We start from the raw sequence: 18,918 nt of genomic DNA on the forward strand, positions 1-18,918 counted from the left end.
GATCCTACAGAAAAAAAAATTAACAAGGATTTGACCAAGACATATATATAATATATGAAGGTAAATTTGGTAGTTATGGCAAAGTGTAATTACAGCGGGAAGTTAAATTTTCTCCAACAACAAAAGTGTAATGGCAATAATTTGTCATCATTTCGAGCAACACCATTAGGCCTTAACAGATAGAGAACTAGTGGTGTGTTTCGTGGGAACCACTGAAGGAGCATAGCTAGAAATATTCCCAAGCTCTTGGCCAAAAAACAATTCTACGTGAGCCTACACACACAACCATCCATTCATGCACCAATAACCTCTCCCCCTTTGTTTTATTTTAAAGATGTGATTTTTTTTCTTTTTTATTATTATTAGAGATATAGTAAATTATAGATTAAGAATAAGTTTTACTTAACCATTAAAGTTTTATGATTCAAGGTGTAATTTGCATATAAGTTTTACATTTGAAGAGGATGTTTGTATATAAGTTATAAATTTGAGGGGATATTTGCTACATAAATTTTAAATTTGAGGGTGGTATTTGCACATAAATGTTTAATTTCAGGGGGTATTTGCATGTACAGTGGGTGGCACAAATGTTAATTATGAAAAGAAAAAAAAAATCAAATTAAAAAAAAAATCAGATTTTTTCCAAAAAAAATAAAAATATAGTCAATTACCCCCCTATGACGTGGCATGACTTTTTTAACCATGTGTCAGTGCCACGTGGCAGTTAACGGCCACATCAGCATGTTGGATGGAGGAAATTAACGGAGGGGGGTAATTGACAGACGCTTGACAATTTCAGGGGGGTTTTTGACATTTTGCAAAATTCAGGGGGATTTTTGACGAAAGTTACAATTTCAGGGGGGTAATTGACTATTTACTCGTTAATTGTGCGATTTTGCACCCCCTCTTTTTTTGAGCGATTTTGCACCCTATCTTTTGCCAACTGTGTTTTGTTCAAAATCATCATTAAAAGAGGGGAAAATGGGAAAAGATAGGGTGCAAAATCGTTCAAAAAATATAAGTGAGGGTGCAAAATCGCACGGTTAGCAAAAAGATAAGGGGCAAAAGTGCAATTGAACACAAAGATGGGGTGCAAAATCTGAAAGGGGGCAAAAAGATGGGGTGCAAAATCGCTCAAAAAAAAAGAGGGGGTGCAAAATCGCACAATTGGCAAAAGATAGGGGGGAAAAGTGCAATTAAGTCAATAACATACCATTATGTACATTGAAAAAAGACCAGATAATAACAGTTGTTTTGTTTTCCCATAGGTGTGTTTTATTTTTCAAAGAGTGTGATTTGGTCTAACGGCTGATGTGCTAATCTTCCTAATTACAAGGATCTAACGATCAGGATAAAATGGAGCCAAAAAAGTAGGGTTAGAGGTTGGCAATCAGGGTTTGCATGTTTGCTACGATTAAATATAAAGGATAAAGGATAGAATCTTGTCGTTTTTGTTCTATAGCAGATCAAATCACCCTAAAAAAATACATGGCTATCCTTACCCATTTTTGCACATCTTCCCCAAGTTTAATTTTTGAGTTGGTCATGCTATCATTAACTCTTGACCGAACAACAGAATACTAGGGCCATTTTCGCTTGGGAACCAAAAGGTTAACACAATTTTTTTATCAATTTGAAAAATCAAATACATTTTTATTGTATAGAACTTCTAACAAAGAAACAAAAAAATGAAATAAAATTTTCTCATTTAGAAGGTTAAACACAAATTAAAGCACAACATACCTATGGTATGAAATTAATCATTAATTAATTCTTTTATAAATAATGGTTATCATATCAATTATATTTAAATTTGAACATGATTAACTAAAAATAATAAGGTTTAAATGCAATTTTATCCTCCTTATTTTGATTGAATCTGAATTTTACCCCCCTATTTTAAAATTCGGAATTTTACCCCCTCTATTTTGATTGAATCGGGATTTTGCCCCCCTTATTTTAAAATTCGGAATTTTACCCCCTCTATTTTATGTTTTTCAGAATTTTACCCCCTATTTTAAAATAAAGAACCAAAAAATAATAAAAAAATAAAGAAACGATTAGAAAATATTAATTTGGTAAAAAAAATATAAGGAAAACAAGAAAACACAAAAAAAAAAAAATTACTAAAAAATAGAAAAACAATGAAATTACAAGAAAAAATTCAATTAAGAATACATGAAAAAACTAGTTTGCACCTCTAAATATTTTCTATTTTCATACTAGTTTTTTATTTTATTTTTAGAGATCATACTAGTTTTATGCATTTTTTTCTAGTATGTTTTATTCATTTTTTTTAGTATTTTTTTGGTTTTATTTTTATTTTTTCTTTAAAAACATTTAATACAAATAATTAATTATGTGGATAAAATAGCGGGAGGAGGCAAAATCCTGAAAAACATAAAATAGAGGGGGTAAAATTCCGAGTTTTAAAATAGGAGAGAAAAATCCAGAATCAATAAAAATAGAGGGGGTAAAATTCCGAATTTTAAAATAGAGGGGATAAAATTCAGATTCAATCAAAATAGGGGGGGTAAAATTGCATTATAGCCAAATAATAATGGCTTTCTTTAATATTATTATAGGATCACGGATACTTTTTAATTTTCATATATTAAAATTTTGCCATTTTTGTTTTATAGCATGGTCAAATCTACCTAAGAAAAGGTATGGTCAAATCTACGTACACTATACAATATAAACGTTTTTCTAGCATAAGTTTTTTTTAACAGACTTGGCAGAACATATTATAGTACACATGATAATTTATCATTTCCTTAATCATGTCCCATGTTCTTAAATAAAATAAAATAAAATAAAAAAGAATATTCTAATCATACACTCGACTAACTCTCAATATACTAGCCAAAAAAAATAGAATATTCTAATCATACACTCGACTAACTCTCCACATTATCTACAAATGAAAAGCTTATTGTAGAGGCAATTCGATAATATTTTTTTTGTCATTGTCCCAATTTTCTATATTTTGTCTTAATTTTATTCTATTAGAATTTATCAACTTGATTACTTGAATTGTTTTCAATAATGCTTTTCTATTTTGTCCAAAAAAAAATAATGCTTTTCTATTGTATAAAACTTTTTTTTTTTTTTTTTGAGAGAAAATTGTATAAAACTTCTAACAACTATAAAAGCCAAGAAAAAAAAATCAAATAAATTTTTCACATTTACAAGATTAAATACAAATTAAAGCATAACATAACTATGGAATAGAATTAATAATTAGTAAATTATTTAATGATTATAGGATCATGAATACTTTTTAATTTTCAAATAATAAAACCTTCCAATTTTTGTTCTATAGCATGGTCAAATCTCCTTAAACACAGGCTTGATCAAATCTCTGTACACTATACAATATAAACAATCGTCTAACCTAAGTTTTTTTTTAACAGACATGGCATAACATATTTTAGAACACATGATAATTTATCATTTCCTTAATCATTTAACGTAACCATATTTTTTAGTAAAAATTTGAATATTCTAATTATACACTCGACCAACTCTCAAGTCTCAACACTAACAAAAAAAAAATCTCAACACTAACTTCATCTTTCCACATTATCTACAAAAGAAAAACTTATCCTAGAGGAAATTCAATATTTTTCACATTCACTCCATAATTTTTTTTTTCATTGTCCCAATTTTCTTCTTTATTGTCTTAAAATTTATTCTATTACAATTTATCAATTTGAATTGTTTTCATTCTTGCTTCTCTATCGTCTAAAACTTTTAACAATGTCCTTCAAAACAAATCTAACAACTATAAAAGGAAATAAAATCAAATAAATTTTTATCATTTATAAGATCAAACACAAATAAAAGCACAACATAATTATGGAATATAATTAATTCCCTCAAAAAAAAATATGGAATATAACTAATCATTGTTAAGTTCTTTTATAAATAATGACTATCAATTAAACTTTAAAAATCTGAATATGATTAACTAAAAAAGGTAATGGTTTTCTTTAATACTATAGGATCAAGAATACTGTTTAATTTTTAAATAATAGAAGCTTGGAGTTTTTGTTATGGTCAAATCTCCCTAAAAAAAGGCATGGTCAAATGTACATATATTATACATATAAACAATTGTTTAGCATAATTTTTTTTTTCAACTGACTTGGCTTAACTTATTATAGTACACATGAAAAATTATAATTTTCTTAATCATTTATTGTCATCTAATTTTTAAATGCTAATAAAATTAATTTTTAACTAAATAAATAGAATATTCTAATCTCCTCCAAAAAAAAAAAAAAGAATATTCTAATCATACCCTCGACCAACTCTCAACAGTAACTTGATCTCTGCATATTATATACTCATAGACAATAAAAAATTCAAATAAATTTTCCTCATTTACAAGGTCAAACACACATAAAAATCGAAAAGAATAATTTGATCCTCCAACAAAATATTTTTAAGCATTGTTACATGGAGATTAAATTTTTCGATTTATTTTTTTAAACTAAAAAGTGCTTTTATTTTTATTAGCAACTAAATCAGGTCTTGATTTTATATGAAACTAAAATTTGTCCTCGCTAATATTTCAATTGTGTCCTCCTTCACTACATTAATCGACAAATATAAATTTTAAAATATCATATTTTCAATCAATTGTCATTATTAATATTTTATAGAAACGTATAATACCTATTCACCATCAATTATTATAGGCTTAAATGCTCTTTTGGTCCCTTAACTATTTAATTGATATCGCTTTGGTCCCTTAACTAAAAAAAAGATTGTTTGAGAATTTTAAGTTTTTTTTAAGTCTCGTTTTGGTCCCTTCTGTTAGGTTTTCGTTAGTTTTAATAAAAAAAACGTTAAGTGTGGACACGTGTCACCTTGTCATTGGCTCTAAGATTTTTTTTTTTACAAAAAAAATATATATTTTTTTTATAATTTTTTTAATATATATATTTTATTTTTTGGTAAAAAATTCCCAAAACCAATGACAAGGTGACACGTGTTAACTCTGGGACACGTGTCACTTTGTCATTGGCTTTGAGAATTTTTTTAAAAAAATTATAATTTTTTGGTAAAAAAAAAAAACTCAGAGCCAATGACAAGGTGACACGTGTCCAGGAGTTACTCCCTCCGTCCCTTAATAAGTGACACAGTTGACCCAATTACGCATACCAATGCGTAATTTTGAGTTTAAATATCTTGAATAATATATTGGAAAAAATTATGAAAATTTGATATTTTGAAAATACTCATCGAGACGAATCTAACAACATCTTATATGATATTATTTATCTTTGTATATTAGTAGAAAAATATGGTCAAAGTAAGTTAGGTCAAAATTTCACATTTTCAAACAGGTCATTTATTGCGGGACAGAGGGAGTAACTTTTTTTTAAAACCCTAAGGGAAACCTAACAGAACAGAAGGGACCAAAATCAGACTAAAAAAAAAAAACTTAAAATCCTCAAACAATTTTTTTTTAGTTAAGGGACCAAAGCGATACCAATTAAATAGTTAAGGGACCAAAAGAGCATTTAAGCCATTATTATATTTACTCCTTCAAAAAAAATCAATTATATGGGAATTTCCTTTTTTTTTTTTGTACCGATTAGCATGACCCTTATTATATTTATAGCAATAGCAAGACAATCAAATGTTTTCAATGCAAATATATATACGACAACATGTATCGCAAAATAAATTCGAATAAGGATGCAAACTTTCTTTAATTTCAAATTCGATTCCTTAACCATTATTTCATTTATTTGCATTCCCACTTATTTCATTTATTGCATTCCAAAATTTGTATTTTTTCTTTTTCTTGCATACATTTGTAACTCATCTATGACTCATCAAATTATTCCCTTAATTTTTCAATCATAAAGTGTCTGATAGCCATGCATTTTGTCAACCCATCATAACACACCGTTAGATCCCTCCAATGATCAAAAGTGAAGAAATTTATAATAATATAAAAAATTGAAATTATTTTTTATATTTAATATAAAAATTATCAAGCAAATGATATCAAAGAACTAACAAAACAATTCATTGTAATGTTTGGAGTTATGAGAGAACCTACAATGAGTTGAATCATCACATTTGACTAGGAGAAACCAAAAAATGATATTGACACCACATATTCATTCAAAATAGTAAGACATTAGGTATATTAGTCACTTCACTGATATGTTGTTTAAAGTATATTCTTGCATCAAATGTAGATGTTTAACTCATACATGACGCATTCACATCTCTCGCTTAATTGTGAGACTCTCTGCCTCAGAGGAATGGTGAAGGGAAAATAGTGAGTTGCTGATAATTTTATGGGATTGTTGAGGATTACTTGGTAATTATTCTACAAAAACATTAGTCTCATTAAAAAATGTCACTTCAATTTAAACTATCTTATAAGCATTTATTTTGTCAACTCAGCATAACACATCTATATTTTTCTTTTGTGTTACCTCACGAAATAACAAAAGTAAAGAGATTTGAAATAATAGAGATTGAATAAAAAAGATATTGCCTTGACCAAAAAATTTAGCATGAAATTGAATGGCATTCAAAATCTTATATTTAAGATAAAATAAAAAATAAAAAAAAACAACGAGACCCAAAAATTAACAAAGCAAATTGTCATAATGTTGTGACGTCCACTAGAGCTTGCATAGTACCTTAGGCTAAGAGAAATCATAGAAATGAGATTGACTCCACATATTCGTCCAAAATTCTTAGGCATATGTATATAGGTCATTTCACTTATATGTTATTCCACATCTACTCTTTCTTCTATTGTAGAACTTAAAATCATATTTGACACATTAACATCTCTCCCTCAAGAGTTTGACTATTCACGTCCCTAATTATGTGACCTAGCCATATAAGGTCAAACAGAGATGGTCAAAAAGATTGGTTGATGGTAATTTAATAGAGGGAGGTTATTGCTTCTTTCTTTCATAAGAAGAAATAAAATTAGAAAAAGAAAATGATAATTTTTTGAGTTTGTTGAAGGAGTTGGGGATTTTTGGATAATTAATTTACCAAAAAATTAGACTTAATTTTAAAAAAAACGTCACAACGTTTAAAAATGTCTAATAAATATGTAATTTGTCAACTCAACATAATACAATAACGTTTTTCTATGTTTAACTCCCACCAAAAACCAAAAATGAAGGAATTTGAAATAGTATAGATTGATTAAAAAATATTGTATGATATTGAACAACATCCAAAAACTTAAATTTAATATAAAAATTAAACAAATGACATATAAAAACTAACAAAACAGTTCATCATAATGTTTAGAGTTCTAAGAGCGCCTACAATAGGTTGAACCATCACATTAGCTTAAGAGAAACTACATAAGTGGGATTGACATCATAACTTCATCAAAATCCTTAAGGCATGGGTATATTGGTCATATCACTTATATGTTTTTAAAATCTACTTTTACATCCAATGTTGAACATAGCCAAATATGGTCAGACCGATGCACAACATGGTAAAAAATATAGGCTGATGGTGGTTTCACAAGGGAAGATTTAGGTTCCTACCTTTCATGATAAGGAAAAAGTAAATTAGAAAAAGAAAGAATACCAAAAAAGAAATTTGAACATGTGACAAACGATAAGGAAAAAAAAGTAGTGCGTATTTTGTTCGTCAAAGTATCAAAAATAGAGTGAGTTAGTGGTAATTTTATAAATTATTTGAAAGACTAGAGATTTATGAATAATTATTTAACCAAAAAAACGACTCATTTAAAAAAATGTCATATTATTTTAAAATGTTTAATACACATGTACTTTGACAACTCAACATAACACATGCATTTTTCCATTGTTAGATCCCACCAAAGACCAAACATGGAATTTTTTAAAGGTCGGATATAAAACTTGCATGGAAGCGAACGGCATCAAAAAACTTATGGATTTGTGAGTATAGGGAATAATCAGTTGCGGGTAATTTTATATATTTGTAGAAGGAGTTTAAGATTACTAGATAATTATGCTACCTAAATAATCCACTCATTATGAAAATCTCACATCAATTTAAAATGCCTAATAAGCATGTTTTTTTTAAAGATAATAAACATGTATTTTGTCGACTCGACATATCACATCTACATTTTTCAACTATCAGATCTCACGAAAGACCAAATGTGAAGGAATTTGAGTTAGTAAAGGTTGAATGATTATTATTAGGCTAAATTGCATGTTTGGTCCCTTAACTATTTAAGTAGTATCACTTTGGTCCTTAAATTAAAATTCGATTTATTTTGGTCCCTTAACTTTTCTCTGCTACACATTTTAGTCATTTCCATTAGTTTTAATTCAAAAACGTTAAGTTTTCTTCATCTTCTTCTCCTTTTATTTATCTTCATATCATCTCCATCAACCTTCAACAACAAGAATCCCAAAAAAATTCCAGAAGAAAATGAAGAACACCTAACGTTTTTGAATTAAAATCAATGGAAATGACCAAAATGTGTAACAGAGAGAATTTAAGGGATCAAAATAAATTTAATTTTAATTAAGGGACCAAAGCGATACTACCTAAATAGTTAAGGGGCCAAAAATGCAATTTAACCTTATTATTTTGCATAAAAGTGAGTGACATCCAAAACCTAAAATTTAAGATAAAAAATTAAAATAATGATACATATTAACTAACAAAATAAATCATCATAATGTTGAAACTTCCGTGAGAGCGTACATTGGGTTGTATCATTACATTAGGCATTAAGTATATGAATCGTCTCTTGCTCAACATATATTACTCCTGCATTCAATGTGGAATTTTAACTTACACTTGACACATTAAAATATCTCCATTATGGTCAAGATTGTCTGTGTGTGATCCAACACAAAGAATCACTCCTGCTTTCCCACAATGTTGAACTGGGATATGATACAAGTTTTGAGCCTTATGGGGAACAAACACTGGCATGGTTTAACTCATTGGAAAACGAGCAATCACATAAGTGAGAATGATATCATATTTTCATCCAAATTTTTAAAGTTTAAGTATATAAGTTTTTCACTTAATTGTTGTTCAACCTCCATCTTTAATCCAATGTTGCGTTTTAATTGACACTTGATAAATCACGATATTCTCTTCTCAAAAATGACTAATTATAGCCCGTGCTTGGCACGGGTCCACATACTAGTCCTTACACATTTCACCTAATGATATACATTTCAACTAAACTAATAATATATATCTAATCTATGGCGCCGAAAGATCAATGGAACTATTATCATTTTCAGCCTTCACACCAGGACCAGGACCAACCCTCTCATCGGGATCAAGATTTTCAATTATGTACAATTCTTCATCATCTTCTACCACCTCTTGACCCGCCGCTCGACTTAGCTCGTTATAATCTACCATCCGACTGGCATATTTATCAGGCCAGCTTTGTGCATCCTCTCGATGGTTGTCATTCACATATGCGAGACACATCAACCGGCCGATACATGTCGGCGGTGGACCACATAGAGGGAAATAGGTTGCCGAGCGCCCTAACCCAATGGACAACACAACAATCGGTTGGTTGAATTTCTGTTCGTTGAGGAAACCCATATCCGGCATGGTCATCCATTTATCCCGTGGTGCATTTCCAATACCGGTGTAGGATAGAGCGTTTAAGACCTCTTTATACCGCCTATTGCCATTAATCATCCTCCGATAGCGGGCATTTTCTACACCGATAAGCTCTTTGTAAAGGTTGTACCAGACTATTTGGTGTTCATCAACAGTCAAGTTACGTAGGACCGCAACTGCTCGGGACCCACAATGGCCATCACTGGGTAGATCTGTAACCTTTTCAATAAAGTCATGCATCCAAATTGGGATTTGGTCTTTGTGTGGTATGTCGACTTTAACGGGTGTTGGCATCTTTGGATTTTTTGGAGTTGGCTTAGGAGGAGTAGGAGACATGTTGTTTTTCTGTGCACTCTTTCTACTCGTCCATGTTAATATTGTATGTGAACCATGTGTCTCTTGCTCCTGGGAGTCAACAATCTCTCATAGCGAAGAAGACCGCCTTGTCGATCGAATGATTTGCTTATCTTTCTTAGGAGCTCCTTTGATGGTGACCTTATTTGGTGGTGGACGCATAGAGGTGATCTCTGGTAAAACAAATTGTCGGAATTGTTCCTTCATATGCAACTTCATGTTGTAATCGGCGTCCTTGAACCGAGCCTGCAATGTGTAAAAAAACTGTCATTTTGGTTGTTGTTGAAAAATAGGCAGAAACATGCATTCTGGTCTGTGCCCTGATATGGTCCGAATTTCAAATTCCTGAATGCATATGCAAATCCGGAATATAAAATCCAGAACTTCCCGATACACCCTTTGCATGAGCCTTAAATGCACTTGCATGGGGAGTAAATGCTACCTTTCGGATTTTAAAATCCGGAATTCATTAACATGGTCGGATTATAAAATCCGGATTGCACTAGTACAAGAAATTAAAACAGAAATCCTGGGTAGAACCTAAAGTAACACAGTTTTTTTAAAACAATACCTGAAGAATATCCCATTATGGCAATAGAGAGATGTCTGCTTTATGAAGCTTTGGGTCAATCTCGTACTCGAACCTCAACCTCTTCCAGTGAGTGTGAATTTCATCGAAACGGAGGGTGGTGTCGTTCTTGATCTTCAAAGTAATCATACATGCACACGGTAATCCGTATGTGATCAAACTGAAACACCCACATTTTGATTTATCCGTACCAATTTCAAGTGCTTTATTATAGGCTTAATAGCAGTTTTGGCTCCCTATGTTTTAAGAAGTTGCGATTTTGGCCCTCTAACTAAAATAATTCGATTTTGGCCCCCTATGTTTTGCCCCCTTTGCACTTTTGGCCTCCTAGGTCAATTTTGACCAAGTCAATTACACATGTGGCGCCACGTCAGCATTGACTTGGTCAAAATTGACCTAGGGGGCCAAAATCGAATTATTTTAGTTAGGGGGCCAAAATCGCAACTTCTTGAAACATAGAGGGCCAAAACTGCTATTAAGCCTTTATTATACTCCACTACAAGATGATGCAAAACTTCCCTTGAAATGTTTCCAATCAACTTAGACCACAACACCTTTCCTTTGAACTGATGTTCAAGCATGATAATGCTCGTCTGAAACGAAGCATGTATTACGGTATGTTGCAACTATAGCATGTCATGAACGGATTTGCAGTTTGTACTCAAATAACCCATACTTAGGTACTTTTTCAACCGAGCGTGTGCAGATTCAGCTCTATTTGTTGTAGTATTCCCCATATGAAGGTTTTTGTCAACCCAAAACCTCACAAACTTCTCCTTAACCGGATCCAAAATTGTCTTTTCAACATAATCCAGAAACTTAGGAAATTTTGCGCATACATCTTTGAACCGAGTCCAATTATCAATATATGCTTCCTCCGTTTCGGAGTCCACAATATCCAACCAGACAGCCATCACAATTTTCACCACCGAAGCAGGCTTAATCGATTCCCCATTATTGCCTTTGAGATCCTTCACTTTTCAATCCAATTTACAATTTGCTCTCACATTTTGTCCAATGTGATATGAGCACAACAAAGTAGTAGCTTTAGGGAAAACCTTTTCCACAACATTGATCAAAGCATTGTCCCGATCAGTGACAACTACTTTGGGATAGAGATCTTTGGAGTGCAACATCTCACGACACCTCTCAAGAGCCCAATAAGCGCTGTCTTGCCTCTCAGACATCAAATAGGCAAAAGCAATAGAGAATGTTTTTATGGTAGAGGTGTTACCGACAAACTCAAGCAATGGAAGACGATACTTGTTTGTCTTGTATGTGGAATCCAACACAAGCACTGTGGAGAACATGTTAAACAACTTGATAGAATTTGGATGTGCCCAAAACACATCACTGACATCCTCAGAATCAGGATACTTCCTACAATGATAAATGTAACCATTATCAACCAAAGACTTCAAGAGATGTTGCATGTCATTCCTCGTACCCCTAATGGACCGCCTATACCTGTAAGAAGCATTATAATCGTGTTTGATAGTAAGTTGGTAAGCATTTGCCTCGGAGGAACGTTTGAATCCAACATCTCTTGAAGGTGAACACGTTCATTTGGGTTTAGACAACCGCGGTTTTATGACCTTTCAACACATTTGTCATGTCATGGTTGTGTTTACCATCATCAACTTTGAGGCTCCAATCACCACTAGTCAACAAGTAACCTCTCAGCCGAAACAGACACTCGCATTTAACCGAACCAGCTATCTCACGCCGACTCTTTTCTCTTGTACTCGGTGTATGAACCTCCCATTTCACATATCAAAGTAACAAATGCGCTTCTTCCATTGCCACCATTATCGGATTTACCAATAACAGTGGAAAAACCAAGCTTCCAAGCTTTCTCTCGAACCCACTCCAACAAATCATTCCGTTTTGCAAACTTGTGTTTAGTGGTAAAATGTTCTCGCTGGTCAATACAAACAGCAACAACTGGAGGTGGTACAACAGGAGGAATAGGAGGAGGAGCATCCTCTACTTTCGAACCGCCTAGACAAATTTCAAGTTTCGGTAGTGGTGATGGGAGATTCTCGAAATTTGGCATTCCCGGAATCATGTGCATCTTCAAGTAAAAGAAGCAGCAACACAATAGAAGGTTCAATCTTAGGTGGATCAGCATTTGGGGCATCAACCGGAACAACCATATCTAAAAACATTGACAGGCATAGTTAGAAAATGAACACAGTTTCTGTGCTGGTGCACTCTGGATTTCAAAATCTGGAACGCATGAATGCAGTCCGGATTTCATATTCTGGAACGGTACAGTACAGATCATATGAAGTGATCAAAAGGAAATCGCCTAAAAAACGAATGGGGGAAGGTTTATATACACATTATCTTTGCATTCAGTCAAAAATGATGATGTCAACCCCCCTTGATGGCCATATTGCTGCTCCAAACCATGTTTCCGCCCTAAATGGTGTGTTTTTGGAGGTGTAGGGAGTGTTTGTGATAAAGGGGGGGTTGTGCTTCAGCTAGGTTCTGGAAAACTATATATAACCTAATTGTCCGGATGGTGTGTTTTCGCCCTAAATGGTGTGTTTTTGGAGGTCGCCCTAAACCATCCGGACAAAGGGTATTTTGGTCAAAGTCACATGGCGCGCGAGAAGGCAACAGGGTGGAAAAAGTAAATCTCTCATTTTTTTTCGTGCTTTTTTAACGGCCCAACCCACACAATAATAAAGGGCCGGTGGGCTGACCCATTTTGACAGCTTTAATCATAAGTTACAACTTATGTGATATGTTTTGCCGTTGGCCTAAAGTTTCCATTCAAAAAACTTGCACCATCAAAGTGACACTATGAAAGAGAAATGGCTCGCAGTATGTGCCTTTAGGGGTGTACATGGGTTGGGTAATGTACTTGCAAAAAGTACAATAGGTGATTCTAGGGTTAAGAATCGTATATTAGGGTTTTGACTGATTGTTGGATGCTTGAGAATGATCTCTAGAGTGGTATTTATAGTCTGCTGTGGGCTTGGGTTACTATTGCTTGGCCTCCAAGCAGCAGGGATATTTTAGTATTTTAGGTGGTTTCTAGAAGTTTCTGGAGGTTAAGGAGGGCGGCATCCTTTAGGAGGACGCGCCTAAGCCCAATAACCCTTCTGGAAGGCCTCTAGGCCCTTACGGAGGGCGTTTAAGTCCTTCCATAAGGCTTCTAAGCTTTGAGGAATATTATGACGGTCCACAGCCCACCAAGCACGAGTCTTGGAACAAGGCGTGATGCTTTTTGTCTTGCGAGGTCTTTCGGATATGTCGCCCCTTTTAACTTTTGTTCTTTGTAAACGAACGACTTATTGTGGACAAGACGATCAGAGTTCGAAGGCCATTGTTGGCTATTTTTAAACAAACGAATTGCAGACGACTTCATAACGTAAATGTCTTTATAACTGTGAGTTTTTTATCGGTTCGCCGAGTTCAGAGCCTATAAAAGGTTGAACCCAGTTATGAGGCGATCTCTCGATAATCTTATTTTTATCGGGTCGCCGAGTTCAGAGCCTTTAAGAAGGTTGACCCAGTTTAGGCGGCCTCTCGATAATCTTCTTTTTATCGGGTCGCCGAGTTCAGAGCCTTTAAGAAGGTTGACCCAGTTTAGGCGGCCTCTCGATAATCTTCATTTTATCGGGTCGCCGAGTTCAGAGCCATTAAGACGGTTGACCCAGTTTAGGCGGCCTCTCGATAATCTTATTTTTATCGGGTCGCCGAGTTCAGAGCCTATAAAAGGTTGACCCAATTTAGGCGGCCTCTCGATAATCTTCTTTTTATCGGGCCGCCGAGTTCAGAGCCTATAAAAGGTTGACCCAGTTCAGGCGGTCTCTCGATAATCTTCTTTTTATCGGGTCGCCGAGTTCAGAGGCTTTAAGAAGGTTGACCCAGTTTAGGCGGCCTCTCGACAATCTTCTTTTTATCGGGTCGCCGAGTTCAGCGCCTATAAAAGGTTGACCCAGTTTAGGCGGCCTCTCGATAATCTTACTTTTATCGGGTCGCCGAGTTCAGAGCCTTTTAGAAGGTTGACCCAGTTTATGCGGCCTCTCGATAATCCTCTTAATGTCATGAATTTAAACTAATGGCATGAAATCAAATCAAATAAGTGACTTGAAATATACAATATACTTCAACTAAAAGTCTCTTCCTTTAGCTTTTACACTCCTTTTAGCAGAAGTATTTCTTTATCATATATATAGCAGAAGTAGAACCGTGCCTCCAAAATTAGTATTTGAAAATTTGAAACTAATTGAATAAGTGCTATCTTGGCCCAAATCACCGATGAAGATAGAAAAAAGAGAGGAAGTACCTTGTCAAAAAGTAGTGCTCAACAAAATTAATGGAACAATAGTACCTGATACGAGATGGCTTCAAGGGAGCTGATTTTGTAGAAATCGCCATGTTGTGTTATCGTACCGCCTGGAACTAATTCACCAACCAATTATATTGCATAACAACACGCGTTTATAAATCACACTAAGAACATAAAACAATTATAAGGTTTTTTTTTTTTTTTTGGTCTTAGATGAAGTGGTAATCCACTGAAAATAAACTCACACACAACTGTGAGGTCCCGGGTTCGAACCAGGGTCACAACGTCCGGCCTTGCAATTTTGGCATTTGCCAGTTGAGCTAGAACTTCTAGACAACAATTATAAGGTTTAAATAATAATATAATGGATTCTAAATTAATCAAATCCTGATGCCGTCACAAATAGAAATCAAAGCTTGGTTGAAGTGGCTGAACTATCCACAAAGCAAGCACAATTAAACTGTCTATTGAATGTGTGCAGCTAGATATATAGCCTGACCAACATATATAGTATAATAAAATTCGATCTTGAATTGTAATTGATAAACGTTAAGCCATTCATAATAGTGTTTCATAGTTGGGAGAGAAACTTATTTTAAACCATATATATTCGATAACGAAAGGCAGTAACAGAATTCTCATAAAATTTAAAACCCTCGTATCGTAAAACGGAGAAATATGTTCTACTGCACGAACCAAAGGCAACTAAATTCATAAAGTGAAATCGAAAGCAACAAAACTATATGCATATCGCCCGACCAGCAAACATAACCAAAGAAATTAAAAAAAAAAAAAATCGTCTATTTTAATTTTTATTCTTTTAAGAATTTCGATAGAAGGATTAATCAAAAAACAATAGAAAGATACAACCTGTCATATATCACTGATCTTTAGGCGACCTGTGACAAGGGCTGCCTTTCCTATCTACCTCGGCGGCGTCGACTGAACAGGAAGGCCATGAAGCAGATCGGTCTCATGATGGTCAACTTGAAAGGATACGTGGTGAAACCTATGGCGGTGGAGGAACAATAACTCATCGGAGAGATGGTGAGGTTGGGTTCCTAAATCACGATGAGAGATGCGATTTAGGGTTTTAGGTTAAGGGTTTCCAAATCACGATTTTGATTCAGAAACGTGGTCGAGGTTAGTTTTACCTTTTCCCACAGACGGCGCCAACTGTACTTGCAAAAAGTACAATAGGTGATTCTAGGGTTAAGAATCGTATATTAGGGTTTTGACTGATTATTGGATGCTTGAGAATGATCTCTAGAGTGGTATTTATAGTCTGCTGTGGGCTTGGGTTACTATTGCTTGGCCTCCAAGCAACAGGGATATTTTAGTATTTTAGGCGGTTTCTAGAAAAGGAGGGCGGCATCCTTTAGGAGGACGCGCCTAAGCCCAATAACCCTTCTGGAGGGCCTCTAGGCCCTTACAGAGGGCGTTTAAGTCATTCCATAAGGCTTCTAAGCTTTGAGGAATATTATGACGGTCCAGGTAAACCCATCAAACCCATCCAAAAAAGTGGGTTGGGTTAGGTGGATATGGTTTTAAAAAATGAAAAACCCATAAAAAATAATGGGTTTTTGGGTAAAACCGGACCCATACCCAATAAACCAACTTACCCAATAATTTCCAAATTTTAATTTCATTTTCATAGGGAGGAAGAAGAATAACAAATGTTTTGATCATAAATTTAGTTTAATTTCTAAAATTGACACAACACATCCTCTATATTGAAAATAAAAAAAAAATAATAGAGTTACAAATTATGATGTTGCAATTTATAGTTACTTTGATGCTAAAGTAATTTTACGTCATCCAACTTTAATTTATTTCAAGTATTCGATGATTAAATTTTTTTATTTAATATTAAAATTTATTATTTTATGATGCTAAAATATAGTGAAAATAGGTTACATAATTATTTTAAGAAAATAAAAAGTTTGAGAAATTTTTATGAAAAAAATACAAGGACTCGTTTAGTCATTTCATATTAACAAAAAAAAATTGGGTAACCCACTACCCAACCCAAACCAAACCGAAATCAGTGGGTTTGCCCAATTCCACTCATTAATTTAACGGGTGAATATTTTACCTAACCCAAACCAGAGTACCCTGTATGGTTCGGGTCTTGGGTTTGGCCAAACCTAACTCAAATCGACCCACGTACACCCTATGTGCCTTAATTCCAATTTTCGATAGAATTTCATTCATTCATTTTAGTCTACTACTATAGCACATTGATTGTGGTGCACACGTGGGTGTTGTGCAAATATAATTACTTTCACCTGGTTAAGGCATGTGTTTGTCCATATATATCAGTTCCCTAAGTTTAAATCGATTGTATAGGAGAGGCATGATAGATACAAAAATATACAAATAGAACGACAGATATACAAGAAAGGTTAATTGTTAATTTTTGTCTAAAACAATAAGCAATATTTCCTAAGTAGAAATATATACATCTTTGTGACTCTGGATAGATCTAATCATTATTTCTTAATCCTCTCTTTTAATCGTAGGTCCATGACATCTGCTATCGATGAAGTCGAAAGTGGTGGCTAAATCTCACGTTCCAGTTTTGAATTTGGGAAAGATATTTGAGCTCTATCACATGCAAGCAAGCATTGTTACATATTCATTCATTTATTTCCTCTCATGGGTTTGAGGATCTGGAATGAACAAAGTAAAGTTTCATCGACGCACATGAGTGCACCTGCATTATTGAACTCTCCACAATAATTTGGTGCTGAAAATATTGTAACTAGTTGTCTGTCTGCGAAGAATTGGTAGCCGTCTTCAACAACCTGTATGAGTAAATTTACAATAAGTTTGTTTAGTTTATTCAATAATGGATAAATGAATGAATGATCAATGTGTAGTGTAGTGGTGAATAACAAAATTAACCTGATGAGCCCGACATATAAGATCGAGATCGTTTTTCTTCAAGAACTCATCTACCGTGTCTGGTCCAAATGTGTAGGAAACGCCACGATCATTCTCTCCCCACCCTTTAACTTCTGTGTCTGGATCGGACCAAAGGAGATCACATAGGAGGCCCTGGTCTGGAACATCCAACGGCCTTTCTATAGCTTTGATTTGATTCAAACTCTCCATCTCGGGAGAAAGGCCACCGTGCATGCATAGAATTTTGTCATCAACCACTGCAGCTACAGGCAAACAATTGAAGCAATCTGTAAATACCTTCCATAGGCGAACACTGAATCTTCTCTTGCACTCATCATAAAAACCATAAATTCTGTTAATAGATGCACATTCATGGTTTCCTCTAAGAAGGAAAAAATTCTCCGGGTATTTGATCTTATATGAGAGCAAGAGGCATATTGTTTCTATACTTTGCTTTCCTCTGTCTACGTAGTCGCCTAGAAATAGGTAATTTGAATCTGGAGGAAACCCGCCATACTCAAATAGACGCAATAGGTCGGGATATTGCCCGTGTATATCACCTGAAACAACCCATCATGGAATCAAAACATTAAGCCATTCCAAATCGAATGTTTTGAACAAGGCATATTTTGGCAGAAAAAAAAATAAAAAATATTATACCACAAATGTTAATTGGAGCCTCTAGTTCAAGTAAGATTGGTTGGTTGAGGAAAACTTCTTTTGCTTTGGTGCAAAGGATGCGAATTTCTGACTCCACTAATTGAATCCGCTTGCCCCTATTATTTCTTGCTTCCAAAAGCCTCTCTATTAACCCATCCAATCCTTCCATTCCACAATTCCTCTACAGCGATATAAATTTTATCTAATTCAATCAAACAATAGAGTTTTGTTCTATCATATGATAATTTTCACCTAGCTCATGCGATGATGAAGCGACAAACAAAATGACAAGTAAAGGAGGGCCAAAAAGGATGGTATGTTATGGGTTCAACGTGATATAGAAAAATGAAACATCTCTAATTTTAGGATATATATTTGGAGAATAGAGAAGCTGAATTTTGTAATATCAATTTGACTTATTTCTATGGTTGAGAATTTGAGGATCTAATAGCTACCAACGAACGTTAACCTGTCCCTCACTAAAATTAGGAATAAC

At 33.9% G+C, this 18,918-nt stretch overlaps 1 protein-coding gene across 1 annotated transcript; it reads right to left on the reverse strand.

The window, feature by feature from the left end:
- Positions 1 to 17,250: 17,250 nt before the first annotated feature.
- On the reverse strand, positions 17,251 to 18,918 carry LOC11413712 (serine/threonine-protein phosphatase PP1 isozyme 1). The gene is made up of 3 exons (XM_003626576.4): positions 18,423 to 18,918; positions 17,763 to 18,322; positions 17,251 to 17,662 (listed from the first exon to the last, which is right to left on the reverse strand). Exons 1-3 carry the CDS (start codon positions 18,589 to 18,591, stop codon positions 17,498 to 17,500), a joined length of 894 nt encoding a protein of 297 aa, XP_003626624.2. The 5' UTR covers positions 18,592 to 18,918; the 3' UTR covers positions 17,251 to 17,497.

The sequence above is a fragment of the Medicago truncatula genome, chromosome 8 (genome assembly GCF_003473485.1).
Source record: "Medicago truncatula cultivar Jemalong A17 chromosome 8, MtrunA17r5.0-ANR, whole genome shotgun sequence".
NCBI classification, from domain to species: domain Eukaryota; kingdom Viridiplantae; phylum Streptophyta; class Magnoliopsida; order Fabales; family Fabaceae; genus Medicago; species Medicago truncatula.